A 16728-nucleotide genomic window follows, 5' to 3' on the forward strand; every position below is an offset into this window, starting at 1 on the left:
GTGCTACTAACATTAGTCCCTAACCACTTATGCTAATCCATTTATGTTTGACCACTTTCCTAACATATTTTGTTGGAATATATCAATCATGGTCCTTGGGTTACATATTAAAGTAGTGACATCTTACCCTTACTTCATAACATAGTCTTAGGTTCAAGGATATAAAGTAGACTTTATAGTAGTCTATTATAAGGGTTTCACACAATATTGGAGTAGGAATCCATCCAACCACTCCCTTTAATAGTCGCAAATAACACATAAAGTATGATATGTATGTTACGACGAAGCTTGTACAAGAGTGGGTGTCACTTTCTAATGTCATATGAATCTTAACCTAGTTTCCTCCCTAAGCACCTAACTTGAGTTTCTTAAGACAATCACTCGTCTAACATCTCACATTCAACTTTGTTTAAGTTATATGAACTTATGAAATAATTTCATATTTGACTTTTATGTCTCATCTTAGCCTAGCTAAGGTGACATTTCAAATATATAGTTTATTTTGCTCACTTTCTTAGCGCCGAAATAAATATCGTCTCATCCTGCTCGCCATCTAAGCACTAGGGTGATTGTAGTGTGAATGGATCAATCTAAACCTGGTGACAATCAAATAATATATGCTAGTGGTATCAATTAAACTAAAAAAGAATCCACATTTATGAGGAATAAACGCATAAGATACTCATAAATAAAATGTCAATACAAGAGGAATTACAAATAAAATACATATCAAAGTCTTCATAGTCCTAAACTCCTCGTATGAGTCTAAAAGACATCTCTAACAGTAGCTTTAGTAAGCGAATCATCCATCATTCTACTGGTTGAAATATATTTTAGGACTATCTCCTTTTATGCAACAATGTCTCCAATGTAGTGAAAAACGAATATCTATGTGTTTGGTTCCACCATGGTATTTATCTCTTCCCTCATAAAAGTCACCAATTTGTTGATTCAGGTGGATTTAAAGTTTTTTCACAAGAAGTAGGCTTATCAAGGTCTAATTAAGTATTCATGTAAGATTCCCCTTCAATCTCAAAATGACAATAAGGAATTCGGCCACATTTGCTTCTACATAATTGGAGACCTTGTGAAAAGGCCTTTAGTGGCACATTCCCACTAGGAGGTAAGTCACTCCCACTATCTTTCACAATATCGAGATAGGCTTGTAATTCCCTTTCCTCGCTCAAATATTGTGTTGTTTCCTCTTGCAACTCACAGAATTCAAGACTTTTCTTTTACTTCACTAATATTAGGAAAATCATTTTCTATACAATCAACATTATGTGACTATTTTTCAAATAAAATTGGAAAATTTATTTGTATATTTTCACCCTTAACATAATTTTTTATTTATTATTTTTTTAAGTAATGTCAATTTTAAATTATATCTAAATGTAAAAAAAAAAGCATTTGGATAAATTATATATAAAAATTTATCCATTTTTTTAATAATTAAGAGAAGGTTATAAAAGTAATGTTCAATAATTAAACTCATTTAAATAAGATGTATTTTTTTCCCTTAACTAAAAAAACATAAAAAAGAAGTCTCTCATTTTTTATTATTTAAATCCCAATAAAACCTCATTACTTTTGTCTTTTTTTAAGATAATTAAGTCCTTATTTTTATCATCAAATTAATTTTAACAATTGTCTTAATGAAAATACATGGGGACTTGACAATGATTATAATGATCAACATTTAACTATAGCATAAATAGTTACTTGAGAAAAATGATGGAGCCATTGTTTATTTAGTCATGATCAAATTGACATTTCAATTTTGGTTGAAATGATGTTCACATAACATCATAAACAAATCATCTATATATTATTAAAATTAAAATTTAAAGAATATTTGTAAAAATAATTTTTTTTTTTAAAAAAATATCTAGCCCTCAATCATCAATTTTTAATGACCTCCAAATGAGAATTTAAAAATAATTATTTTTTAAAATATTCAAATATTTGAAAATGAGTCTCAACTATCCATTTCCAATTACCTCCAAATAAGAATTTAAATATTTGAATATTTAAATATTTGAATATTTAAATATTTGAAATCAATCTCAATGGTCAATTTTAATGACATGGAAATCAAAATTTAAAGTGATAATTTTTTAAAATATTCATATATTTGAATTTTTAAAAGAGGATTAAAACCCACGTGATAAAATGGGATGTTGTCAATTTGAGATGATAATATTACTTGATAATTTGGATTTCATCCAATTCAAATGCCAATAATTGATTTAATACAAGCCTCCTCGCTTGTTCAAATAAACTCATCATTTTACAATTTATGATCATAATTGAATCATAACTCATAAGACATCTTCTATTTTCTCTAGTAAGTTCCATTTTTTAATACACATCAATAAAAGGGTTATAAATTTTTTAAAATTTAAGCATAGATAATTTTATCATCATTTTATTATGATTACAGTAGGTGATTAATTGTTAATAAACTGTAATATTTAAAGTGCGTTTGACAGTGTCGTTACTTAAAGTATTTTTAATGAAAGTATTTTCTTTAAAAGCGATTTTTAGAAAATCATTTATCAAGTGTTTTTCTAGAAAATACTACAAGTGATCTTTTTAACACCAGAAATTATTTCTTTTCAAAAATATTTTTTAGGCTAAAAACGCTTTCTAAAATTATTATCAAATAGACTCTTAGAATGCATTTGAGAGTGATTCTAGAAAGCGTTTCTAGTATTTTTAATATTTGAATGATAAAAATTTTCAAGTATTAGAAATATTAAAAACGTTTCTTAAAATCACTACCAAACGGACTCTTAGTTGTGTAAGTAGACAATTAAAAATGATACTATATATAATGCCATAATATTTAGAGTTAGTTTGATGGTGATTTTGAAGCACTTTTAGAACTGTTTGATAATGATTCTAAAAAACATTTTTAACTTAAAATATATATATATTTTTAAAGAAAAATTAGGTGTTTGGTATTTTTTTTTTGTAGAAATACTTGATAAATGAATGATTAGTTTGATAAAATTTAGGAAATATTTTTAAAAATTTTAAAAATCACTTGTAGTATACACGGATAAACACTTGATATGTAATTTTCTTAAAATATTTTTAGAGAAAATCCTTTGTCAAATTTTTTTTTTGATAAAATTAAAAAAATACTTTAAAAAGTGGTGTTGGAATATAATCACTCTTAAATGGAGGGCTTTAGGCATTATTTAGATTTTATTTTTTTAAGTTTAAAAAAATATTTATTTTTTAAATCATATTTTGTTAACAAAGTAGAAATACAGCTAAAATTCATGATTTTACTAATAATTCCGTACGACATGAATTCCATGCCAGGCTTTCAAAACTAGGACAAGCCACAAGTGGGTAAATAATTTACACACATATTCACTTTCTCAGGATGACGTGGCGTCACGTGATTGGATAACGAAGGCACGTGGGGAGAAAACTTACTGGAGCGGATCCTGAAACTCCTCAAACTCAAACTGACTTCTACCCATTCAAATTTCTTTCTCTTTGCTTTGGTCGGTTCCTCTCAGGCCTTAAACGACGTCGTTTGTACGGGAATACTCGCTTCTCCCCAACAGCACCCTGAAATGCTCCCTGCTTCCCACCTGTCATCTCTCTGTTTTTCAATCTAGGGTTTCAGAATTCTTCAGTGGGTCGATTTCATCCTGCGCTGGACGATCAAGGCTCCTGATTCAGTTTGCGATCAGAACCCTAGGTTTCTGAAACGATCAACGACGTCATTGGAGGTAATCTTGTATATATATATATATATATATATATATATATATATATATATATATATATATATATATATATATATATATATATATATATATTTTTTTTTTCTGTTTGGTTTCTTAGAAAATGGTGGAAAAGGAAAATTGGAGGTTTTAATTGAGGGGGAAAAATGGCAATCAACTCTGCTGAGTGGTTTGTTTTCTTAGAAAACGAGATACGGAAATTTGTAAAATAAGGGAAAGTAGAACTTTGAGTTTTAGGCGATTTTGTTATTTTTGTTTATGAGAATTGAGAACAACTCAACAAAGCATAATAGTTGTATTCGGTCCAATTGAGTCAGTTTTTCTACCGTTCTCAGTGATGAAATTTTTTGGTTTAAGATTCTGATTTTTCTTTTTAATTTCATGTTCCTACATTTCCTTGGGTACCAAACGGAATCTAAATAAATGCAGAATTTCCTGAATGCCCGGCCTGAATAGTTGTGATATATGGATTTTTGTGTTATTAACTGAGCAAAGGTCTCCAAACCGTCTATCTTTTCACCATATTTGTTGAATTGGAATGATCATTGAGATTTGCACTTCGAGGGCAATGTCAGATGAAAATTTTGTGGAACATCCTTAGTAAATAAATTTGTGCATTCTTGATAGAGGACCATAGATTTTCTTTTCACTTTCTTTTTTCCATCTTGATCTCATTTCTCTGTTGATTGCTCTTTTTTTTTTTCTTTGAAGTTTAATTTTTTTAATATTGCTGTCCATCATTTACATGTTAATTGTGGTTAATGTTAATCTCAATTTGTCTTGGACCTTTCTCATATTGTTTTTGTATGTGTCTTGAATTGTTTATTTTGGTTGATCTTGTAGCTTGTTCAATAGATGTGGCAATCCATTCTTATCACTTCTTTAGGGGACACTAATATCTGTTTGATTATAGTTCTGGTCCAAAATGATCGTGGGAAATATTATGGAACCTTAAAAAAAGTAGCTTTGGGAACTGCCCTGGTTTGATAAAACATAATAAGAAAACATGAAATAGTCAATCCCAAACTAGAAATTACCATTTCAGTTGGCAGGTGGAATGTCATTCCATGTTTAAAACCCATACACAACAAGATGGGTTGGTGATATAGGCAAGTTAGATTTATTTTTATTTTTTTCTCTCTTAATAATAGTTTTGTTTTGCCTTTGTCACTTTGTATGCAAAATTTCCTGCCATCTTCTAAGCATAGTTCTTTTTCTTCATAAGTAGGATGTACTGTTTCTTTTTGTATTTATCTTATTTTTGTCTTTTTCTTTTTCTTCTTATATATATATATATATATATATATATATATATATGTATGTATGTATGTATGTATGTAAGTATGTATGTATACATATTATTTTTATTATTATTTTGGGTTTTTGTTGTTTTTTTTTGTGCTGTTAGTATTGGGTTTAGTTGAAATCACTTTTTACCATAGGATTGTATGCTTACCAATCAATGGTTGGTCCATCTTTGTAAAAGAATAGACCAATGAATTATTGGCATAATTATATCTTGGTTACTCTGATATTATTACCATTATTTAGTGGTAGTAAGTGCCTTCCTGATATAGTTTTCTATCTCATGATTACTTAAGAATTCATTCATGTAATAATAATAAAAGACAATAATAGTAGTAGTTGTTATCGTTGTTACAATTATTATTATTTTTACTATTAGGAGTGGGTTTATTCATGTCTTGTACCTGTCTCAGCCTTGAAAGATTTTCATTAATGGCGGATCTCAAAGAACGCCTGCTGCCACCAAAACCTGCATCAGCTGTGAATCTTAGAGAAGCGTCATATCGACCAACTGCCTCTGGGCGTCAGCCTTTTCAAGGCATGGATTTTCTAGGACTGAAGAAGCGTGGCCAAGGTGTTCGATCATGGATACGTGTCGATGCATCGGGAAATTCCCAGATTATTGAGGTTGACAAGTTCACTGTTATGCGCCGCTGTGATCTTCCTGCTCGTGATCTTCGCCTACTAGATCCACTGTTTGTTTACCCCTCAACAATTCTTGGTAGAGAGAAGGCTATTGTTGTAAATCTAGAGCAGATTCGATGTATTATCACAGCTGATGAGGTTCTGCTCTTGAACTCCCTTGATAGCTATGTATTGCAGTATGTGGTGGAGTTACAACGGCGATTGACAGCACCTGCAATGGGTGAGGGTTGGCAAATGGAAGATGCTGACTTGAACCGAAGGAGAGGATGTAGCAATTTTGACAATGGGTTCGTGAACACATCACCTGATTACTTACCTTTTGAGTTCAGGGCTCTTGAAGTTGCCTTGGAGGCAGCTTGCACATTTCTTGATGCTCAGGTATGTGCATGAATTCACCAAATTCTAGGACTTAATTCTGTGTGTGTGTGTTGGTGGTGGTGGAAGTGTGGGTCGGGTGGGGGATGGTGCTCCATGTGTGTATTGACAGCCTACTAAAATCAGTGCTGTCGACTTAACCAGGATAATTTCACCTCACTTGAGGCAAACCAATTGTGATTGTGGAATTTTTATGGTATACCTTTTTGATGCATAATACCCACCTTCAAGATTTTTATGTATTAGCTTCAGTTTACACGTCAGTCATGTACAGACATAGAACCAACTAATTGAAATTTATGTAAGTTTAGAACCCAAAGCTCAAGTATCGATGTAAGGGTATGGTCTTAAACACTGTTGCCGAGTTGAAATTTTGTTGCTTAGCAAGTGTCAACAATCATGGGATTTTATGGAGTAAGAAAGGTGCAAAACCATGACTTTGTATTGGTAAATGTTTATCTGTGTGCATTAGTTAGGTTTTTCTCGGTACACTCTTATATCTCAACATTTTAAACTATCTAGGGCCATGCTTGCTTTATTTATTTATTTTTGTTTCCTGTTAAACCAAAGACTAATGTGGCTTTTTTCATGACCTGAATCCATACTTTTCTTTGCATTTCCTTAGCTTTGAAAAATGTTTTTGTACATAATTAGAAGGTATATACGGTGGCATGGTGCTTTAGGATTCACATAAAAGATGTTACTATTGCTCTATTCTAAATCTCATGGGCAGTGATTGGTGAATGGTCTTTAACAAGGAATATCTTGACACATGTGGTAAAGGGTTGGGGAGGGTTTATGGGAGGTTTCAAGTTCAAGTCCCAATGGGGACAAAATTTACCTATCAGAAAAAAAGAAAAAAAAGAAAAAAAAGGAAGGAATACCGTGGTATCTACATTTAGTCATCTAAATGTCTCTTTTGTTGGTTTTAAGCAGTTTATTCATAGCAATATGCATTGCCTTGAAAAATGGTTATGTACATTTATTAATGTGGGGGCCACATGTGTAAGCCAAGTTTGTTCTTTGTCAACCCAATTTGAGCCCCACTATACCTGGTCAATTGTAGGTTGTTTTGTTTATTGACCTTAATTCATGAACCTAGCCAATGGATAGCTAACTAGCTAAAGTTTAAATCTTAATTTGCAAACCATGATGACAAGAAAGGCTTGCCAGGGACAGAAAGGAAGAGTGGAAGAGGGTTTCATTTCTTTAGTCATCATAGTTTGGCTTCTTTAGTCTTGGTTGCTGTATCTTCAGTTTACAGAATTAACTAAGCTACATGCCTATGCCTATGACAACTTTTTCATAGGCAACCATGCAAAATGGTTAGATCCTACTTGAACCAACCTGTCATGGGAGGTAAAAATGACCCCAGAATTGGATTGATATTGAAGCACCTTTTGTCTTCTTTCCCACTTAGCTGATCTAGGCACATAATGGGATCTGCCTCCACCTGTCATTATTTATGTTAAACATCTTAACTTCCAATTATTTGAATTATGAACTGCAAGTGGTGGCACTTAAAAGCCAGAGTAGGAATGTGTCTTTTTAGTGTTATTTGTTTTTGGCTGTGTTCTTTTGTTTTCTTTTGTAAAGAGGCTACCAAAAAGAAAAGAATGCTTTTCAAGAGGTTTCAACTTTCAATGATCTGGTTCCCATGGGGTGCTATGATAGATAACCACAGATTCCTATTTTTGTGGTTATCTCTATGAGGGGGATAATAAGTCTTAGTTTAGGTCTTTTCAGTTTTTAAGTGCCAAAAGTGCTTGTTTGACTGAAGGCTTCTCACTGCCATCTTAAATTAAGCAAGGCTTTGCTTTGGTGCTTTGACTTATTGAAGTGTTTGGAATGCACTTGGCAAATCAAAGAACCACTTAACCTTTATTCATGAGCACAATTCCAAAATTCTAAAGAAAACAGCAGAAGTTAGTGTCTGTGTATGAACCTTCACTGAGATAGCTCATATGCCTTTTTACTCAGATTCACAAGAAAACCCAATTACTGATGATACATAAGGTTTTCAATATCCATAAAATAAAAATAAAAATAAAAATGTCTTAGTTAGTTCCTTCTTTAATGCTATATCTTCTTCCACCTACTTTGTTCCTTTGTTTATGTAAACTTCATTTTGGAAATCCAAATTCTCACCAAAATTAAAGGCCTTTGAATAGCTTGTGGCAAATCAGTAGGTCAATATCAATGATTTTCTCCAAACAAGAAGGTCTAACAAAAACTTTTAGCTCAGAGTGTTATGTTATGTGCAGTGGAGAATCTGTTGATCATGTTCTTTTGTGGGAGACTTTTTTTATCCCTGTGAGTTCTAGTGAGTGTTGTCCTATCCAATTTGAATTGTGTAGATAGAGTTTCCATTTTCGGACTAGTACACACCTGTTTTCCTTTTTTTATCAGGCTTTGTATAGAGGCTTTTGTACTTGTCAGAATGATTTGCCATCCTTCTTTGTATTTATTATTTCAATATGAAATGGTTGTTTTTAGTTAATTAATTAATTAGTAATTTTTTTTTTTAAATGATTCTTCAAGATCCACATAAGTTGATGCTTTGCTAACTGCACCTGGTTTGCAAGAAAATAGTTGTGGAAATTTACTGAAAACATGTGGAGATATTCGTTGAACCTTCAGTAAATGCTAAGTGGGATCTTAGCACACTGCTGTAACTTGAGCACACAGAACACTGAAACCACCCTTGGAAATTAATAGGCTGATTATCAAAGAGCTCTTATGTCAAGGTTCCTTTTATTTGTTGAATAAATATGATTTATTTTTGAAGTTGCAGTATGAGGTTTTTGCAGGAGATGGTTCTAGATTGAGACAGCTACTTGATCCAAAGTTTCTGTGAGTTGTACCTTCCTAAACAAGTTCTCAGACATAAGATTTAGAAGAGGTAAGAAAAAGACCTAACCAATTCTAATCCATCAAATAGTAATCCAGAACCAGATGGAAGGCGGGCATGGGAATTGAGGTCCAAAAACCATACAGGGAGTTTAAGTCAATGAAATGATTTGAAATCAAGCTTAATTTTATCTAATATAATAATAGTTTCTTATAACCACCCCCCACCCTCAAACCAACAAAAAAAAGAAAAAAGGAGGGAGGAATCAAATGAGAGAAACTTGTATAGAAGATATAATTAAGTTATAATGAATATGACTGCTGACTGCTGGAAAAGTTTTATATAGATTAAAAGAAAATATTTGGGAATGATGCTATGAATCATGACAGGAAAAAGCTTTGGGAAACATGACAAGAAGGATTATAACAACATTTCTTTCTTGAGTTTCCAAGTGCCCTAAACATTTTTCCCAAAGCATAAAGTGTTTCAGAAAGGTCTCACTAGAGTTTCCAAAAATTTACTGACAAGTTCTAATAAAGGGTAACCAAGAACTTTGTGAGGACTCTGCAATGATATATGCTCTTTGGGAATTGCTATCTAGCCATGAAATTACTAGTCAAGGTTGCCATCCTAATGGGTCTGAGAGATATGTTGCTTACCTGTGTTGGTTCTATGCTAGATACAGAGATTGGGTTACAGGCGTACATAGGAAAAAAAATGCAAATTTGGTGCTCTCACTATGATAAAATGAGAGGGAGTGAAGTGTTTTGGAAGTCAGGTCCAGGATTTGCCAAGAGAACAAGACGTTTTTCTCCTAGGATTTTTTCCATTGAGAAAAAGGTGACACTTTGAATACACATTCATGTTGTACCTTCTTTGCTATGCTACATAATCTCCAACTTGGTGGACAAGCTCTAAATTGCTTGGCTATGACAAGAAAGTGAGGAAGTTGTTGCATCGAATGCAACATTGTAATTGTCTGCTTCTCTTGTTCAGTCCTCAACCTGCTATTACTCGTTTGAACCATCCTACCATTACTTGCCTTCAAAACATTATTTTAGGTCTTATTTCTTGATTACTGGATTTCCCTAATGTCCATCATGGATTGGTGATGTTGGTGTCTTTTGAATGCATTTCTTGCAATTTTCATTTAGTGTCCTTACTGGTGTTATTCATTGCCTTGCAATAGATGGCAAGGCCATCTTTTCCAACAATATTTTCTTCCTTTATATTGAAGTCCTAACAGAGTTTGAGGTTGTGGGGTTGGTGGTAGTTAATATTACAGGTTACTTCACATATACTTTTCAGGAGTTTAATTATGACATCTCTTTGAATTCTATATTATAAATAGAGGCATTTTCATTCCTGTGTTAGCTAGTGATAGGCTGATAGCTTCATATTTGATGTTACTAGCTGGACAGGCATATGTTCTCCAACTTTGAGATAGTATCATGTTCTTGCATTTGACAGTTTTTATATGAAGTGCAGAATATTTAGGCAGGAGACAAATTATAATAGAAAATAGAAACTGGATGCATGGAACTGCCACACACCAGAAGATGAATATACATAAAAGGTGGCCAGGTGAAAGAAAATTGCTTGAGAAGATAAAATCATGTAAAAAATGAAAATAGTAAGTTAGCACTTAAATGGACTGTTTTGGCTACTGCTTGTCTCCTTGTCCACTCAACTTCATTGAACTGGGGGCTTTATCTTTCTGATGATTAGACATCTGTTTCTCCCTTTTAAAGGGAAATTTCTATAATTGGATTATATGTGGAAGGAGCCAAAAGAACCAACAATGTAAAAACCTGTTGTTGAAATACTTGGTGAAGATCTTTTTAACAGAATATTAAGCTTCGTGACTGTTTTTGTCAATTGAAATTAGAGTGATTTTTTTTTAAAATCATTTCATTTCGTTGGATGAACAATTCACTTCTGCTTGCACATCAATATCATTGCTGATCATGCATTTCATCGTAATGTTTCTGTCATGTGCTTTTGGTGACTGGACTTGATGCTGCTCCCTTTTATTTCCTTTATTTTTCCAAGGTCCAAAAAAACTAATAATGGAGTTCCACATTCTGTTGCAGTTACAAATTCACAATGTTGTTAAAATATTTAGTCACAGAAGTATTTCTTGGACTAACACGATGTTTCTCAATTGCTTTTGACAACTGGAATTAGACCAGTCTCATTTCATTCACAAAAGGAATTATATCATGTATACATTAATCTCTTTACAGATCCTGCATTTAACTTGTCTTTGTAAAGCATGTGTTCCTGTTGGATACTTCTTGCTGCATGTATCTTATCCTACTTATTTATTAGATGGAAAATAGGAGAAAAGCTATACCAAGAATTGGTTCAATTGAGCTGCTAGTGTTCTTTATTTATATGTTGATACAATAGCTCGTTTGGTCATGCTCCCACTTGTCAAAACTTAGATTATCTTAGCAAAGTTGAACTACCAAACCTTGTAAGTCATCTGATCTAGGCAATTATCCTAATCAATCAGGCAGCTGAATTAGAAATTGAAGCATATCCTCTGCTGGATGAACTTACATCAAAGATCAGTACCTTAAACTTGGAACGTGCACGTCGATTGAAAAGCAGACTTGTTGCTTTGACTCGAAGAGTTCAAAAGGTAATACATCTCCACATTTCATCTTCTTTGTGTCATCAAAGTAAATGGTTGCCAAAATCAAATTTCTTTCTGGATTTTATTGGTATAGGTTAGGGATGAGATAGAGCAATTAATGGATGATGATGGAGACATGGCTGAAATGTATCTCACCGAGAAGAAAAGGCGGATGGAATCATCATTCTATGGTGAGCAGTCTTTGATGGGATACAGATCAATTGATGGTGCACTCTCTGTTTCTGCTCCAGTTTCTCCTGTTTCTTCACCTCCTGAGACACGGAGGCTTGAAAAAAGCTTAAGCGTCACAAGGAGCCGGCATGAAAGTATGAAGAGTTCAGAGAGTGCAACAGAGAGTATAGAAGAGTTGGAGATGTTGTTGGAAGCATATTTTGTTGTCATTGATAGCACCCTCAACAAGCTAACTTCGGTATCCTGCATCTTTCTTTACATTTGTAGACCCTTGTCTTTTAATATACTTCAGGTGGGGTGGAGAAAATTTATTAGTTAGTTTCTTCATGTCGTTTCAGCTGAAGGAATACATTGATGACACAGAAGATTTCATTAACATTCAGCTGGTACGTGTTGTTTCTTTCTTATATGTTTGGTTCCGAGAAAGTATTAAGAAAAGAAAAAAAATTGCTATTAAAAATGATTTCTCATATTTGATTTTACTATGAAAATTATTTAAAAAAGTAAAGATAATTAAAATTATTTAAAAACTTGTGCAATTTCAAATTATTTTATATAAAACAGTAAAATAAATGAGTTTGAAGTTGCATAATTCCTTCACTTCTTCTTTCCTTATATTTTTCTTCTATATTTTTTTTCTCTCGCCTTTTCCTACAAATTTTCTGAGAACCAAACATAGCCTAAAGCACTGTTCTAAAACTTGACAAAACATGTGTCCTTTATATGTTGGGTGAATCTAATTGAAGTACACACGAGTTGATAATGTGCATGAAAAACACCAAATTAGGGTATGAGTCTTGTTATCCTTTCCTAAATGGCAATGGAAATTTCATTTCACAGACGAAGAACCCTAGAATGACTTTTTTTCTGTGGTGAGTGTCCATTTTATCACATTGGAACAGCCATGGTCATGATTTTCATATTGTTTGATCTTTTAGAGAGACATTAGACGTATTTGTTATTTTGCTCACAGGATAATGTCCGAAACCAGCTGATCCAATTTGAGCTACTACTCACAACAGCAACTTTTGTTGTTGCCATCTTTGGGGTTGTAGCAGGCATATTTGGTATGAATTTTGAAATACCAATGTTCGATGACCCGGGTGCATTCAAGTGGGTTCTTATAATCACAGGAATATGTGGAATCATTATATTCTGTTCATTTGTGTGGTTTTTCAAATACAGAAGACTCATGCCGCTGTAGATGGATAGTGAAATTGCAGTTAGGAAAAGGGAAAGAATATATTTAGTATTACCATCATCATCATCATCATCATTGTTGTTCTTGTACTTTTGTAGATCAAACCAATAATTGAAAATCAAAAGATGGCACTCTCAGAGCAATTCTTTCTGGTAAGAATTTAGATCTTCATTGTTAAATTATTACATGAAAAGTTGCTCCTAATTCACACAGGCAGGACTTCCTGGATATGCCTTTCTCTTTTTCCCTTTATATCCTGGCCTGTATGGGATTCAGGAACACTGAAAGGAATTTGTAAGTAATTATCAGAAGAAGCCCTAAGAGAGGGATAGAGAGTGTTAAATCATCTCATTCAAAGAGTCCATATTTCTGAGTTGTTGATGGTTCCTTGTATGGAAGATTTTAAAAGAGGATAAAATAAGTTCAAATAATTAAAAGAATGTTGCTTCTTTTGGAAGATGTTTAATGGTGATGGTTGAGGTTCAGCTTCAGCTTTCAAGTAACAAAATCAAAAAGACCAAAGACCTAACCCAGGTGGAGATGAGGGTATTGATAAATCAAAGTTGCTGAGCTCACTCATCATGCAGAGGTAGGAGGTAGCACTAAAACTCTCTCAGCAAAGGACACCTAAAACAACCTATCCCATTTTTGGTTCATTTTGATCTACTTTGCCATAACGAGGGCAAAGTCTTGCTTATATTTTTTTGTTTTTGTTTTTGTTTTCCTCACCTTCCAAACATGGAATAGAACTTGTGCCAGCAGCCAGAGGCCTTTCTCTGTCAACAGGCTCATTATCTCCTGCAAGTGTCATAACTGCCCATAGGCATCACAAAAGCAAAATTCCCAGCAATAAAGCCCCAAAAATGAGAAAAAATCACCACCAATAATTTGGATCATCTGATTAATAATAATATCAGCCATGATAAAAAATGATCTGCCAACTTGTCAAATCAAATTCCCATATAGGAAAATTTCAAGCAATTTCTACTCCCCAAACCATTTTTGAGTACCTCTCAGAAAACATTTCAGTAATACAACTCAAAAAACAACACAAGAAACAGAAGCTTATCTGCAAATGTGCTTGTATAAATTTATTTGTGGATCATGAGAAGCCAGTCTGTTGTGCAAGTTCTTAAAAAGAGACGGGCCAATATATCTTCTAACCATCACAATAGTCTCTTGAAGAAATTATGCCCCTCATGACAAGCTTTCAAATATCATTTTTATCAGATGATGAACTTGTAGAAAGCCTTGCCCTCCTTGCTTTTTCAGCTCTGTCCATGTAATCTTGATGAGAATCTTGCTTTGTTCCTTCACAAGGAGAAAAAAAATTTATTAGATTCAGGTAGGAACTAAAGTAGCACAATTCTGTATATGAAAACTACCAGACAGGCAAACCAACAGTTGTAAGTAAAATGCAGAAGCACACAATTATATAGAGTAAAACACTCAAAATAGAGCTGTTGGTGTTCTACAACACTAGAACCGTATCACATCTTTCAGGCCTCACTATTTATATTTGAGAACCAGTCAATCCAAAAACTGAAAAATAAATAAACAAAAAAAAAAAAATTTTCTTATTGTTTACCCCCCAGTAAACAAGAATTGGAATGCATTTCATTTCTCATCTGAACCATACTGATTGCTACCCCCCATATCAGAGGACAACCAGATTTAGATGAGTTTGAAATGGTTCAAAGACTCGGTGATTTGCATGTGGGCCTTTCTTTTATATATTTTAGGTTTTGCATCTGGAGTTTCTTTCTTCTCTTATCTTAAAAATGATGGGAGAAAGAGAAGAAAGAAAGGCATCGATTGTATGTGGGAACATCATACAGCTACAAGAGAATGGATGTACAGAAGAGGAATCTGAAATGAAACTATTGTGCGAATGTATATTGCCATGGTGTTATCCAAACATGGTACCTAGTTCTCAAAGAGAAGGATGTTGTGCATTCTACTGAAAGTTATGACAAATTCATGGGGCTCTTCCTGAAAAAAAAAATTGAAATTTAAAGAAAAAACCGATGATGATGGACGTTTCCAAAAAGATATTTAAGTTATGAGAAGAGGAAAAAGGTGGATCAGAAAGTAAAATAATTTATATGCAGTAGGGAAGAAAGGAGACTAAAAATAAAGGAGTCTTGATTTTGGAATAACGACCCCCTTTACCTCACCCTTTACACGCACTGTCAGCCATTTGGTAAAGCCAGTGGGCCGGTCATCTCTAGTAAAAAATGGTTAGGAAAGAAATAATGTCAACGTTGGTGATTGCTATAGTAAAATTCTCTAAAATCAAATTGGCATCTCGAGACTCAAACTAAAGGTAACTGCTCCTAAATGAGAAACTACGGCACCCTTGCCCTTCGTACATGCATCCAACCTACTCACATTGGCCATATGCAAACAGGGAGAGAAATATAATGCATTATTTTGGCAGAAGGCAAATTAACCAATGAAATTGTATATATACAAGGAAAAACTAGTATGAATTTTTAAGTACAAAAAAGGGATAGGAAATTCTTCCAAAATGTACAAAAGCTGATCAAAAGAATAGGGAGAATGAACTTGTTGAAAATAATAAGACAACCATACATCTCGAAAATAGAACATGAACATGTAGTACAAGTTAGAGAAACTCTACTCTTCTTAAGGGGGTAAAAGATCCCTAAGAAAAGAAACTTGGCCCCTAGTTTTGCCAAATGACCTGCAGAATGATTAGCAAAATGGGGAGATGAAGAGAAAGCACAACCCAAGTTGCTCACAGCATCTAGAATTTGGTGAAGCCACCCAGCATATTTCCAAGGACCTCTTTCCAATTTAGACAACCAAGATATTACAAATAGCATAATCTTGTTCCACCCATAAGTTAGAGAGATAAAAAAACCTTGGCTTAAAGTAAACTCTCTAAAAAGAAGCCAAAATCTCTGCCTTCGTGTTGAAGCCCTCTCATCAGCTGGTTTTAGGAAAGCTGCCAACACTGTATGACTATGGTCTCTAATCACACTTGCAATTGCCAATTGAGCTAGGTTACCTAAAGTGCATTCATCAAAATTTAATTTAAATGAACCCATTGGAGGCAGAATCCAAATTGGAAGCAACTCTCTATGCAACCTCTTTGACTGCATGACAAGTACTAATCAAGTTGTAAAACACTTGAAGGAGTAACCTCAAAAGCTACGGTAGTAGAGGCCTAGAAAGAGGAATAAAAGTAAATCAAGTCTCAAACAGTCTTCAAGGTCCTCCATTTGTCTTAAAAAAATCCTTGTATTTTTCTCCTACCAAACCATCCAGATGAATATGAGACAAGCAACACTCCTGGACACCCTAAAAGAAATAGCCATCATATTAGTCACATTTTTAAAGGGAACCTAATATAACCCAACTACTCTTAATGACCATATGTCAAAACCCCAAAGTTATTGAAGATGGTAAAAAATGATTATCAATCAACTCTGCACCCCTGAAACACAGTACCAGTCTAGATTAAGGGCTTTGTAAGGCTTTCTCACTTGTAGCAAATCATCGGTATTGATCTTCTTATTACCCCCACCTATGCAAGGACCTTAATCTGAGATGGAACTTCAGATTTTCAAATCAAATTAGCTCAAAAAGAAGAGGTCAAAGTCATTGGTATAGATAGACATGAGAAGAAAGATTTTACGGTAAATACATGAGAACATCAATGACCAAATTTTTGTATTTGGGAAGGATAGCCATATGCACACAAAAATAACAGAAGACATGAAAA

At 33.5% G+C, this 16728-nt stretch overlaps 1 protein-coding gene across 1 annotated transcript; it reads left to right on the plus strand.

Annotated features, from left to right (window-relative positions):
• Positions 1 to 3476: 3476 nt before the first annotated feature.
• On the plus strand, positions 3477 to 13133 carry LOC100267379 (magnesium transporter MRS2-1). Its single transcript, XM_002263356.5, has 6 exons — positions 3477 to 3752; positions 5486 to 6095; positions 11462 to 11590; positions 11679 to 12014; positions 12115 to 12162; positions 12750 to 13133. Exons 2-6 carry the CDS (start codon positions 5505 to 5507, stop codon positions 12978 to 12980), a joined length of 1335 nt encoding a protein of 444 aa, XP_002263392.1. The 5' UTR covers positions 3477 to 3752; positions 5486 to 5504; the 3' UTR covers positions 12981 to 13133.
• The last annotated feature ends 3595 nt before the right edge of the window (positions 13134 to 16728 follow it).

This window comes from Vitis vinifera, chromosome 9 (genome assembly GCF_030704535.1).
Source record: "Vitis vinifera cultivar Pinot Noir 40024 chromosome 9, ASM3070453v1".
Classification (NCBI taxonomy): domain Eukaryota; kingdom Viridiplantae; phylum Streptophyta; class Magnoliopsida; order Vitales; family Vitaceae; genus Vitis; species Vitis vinifera.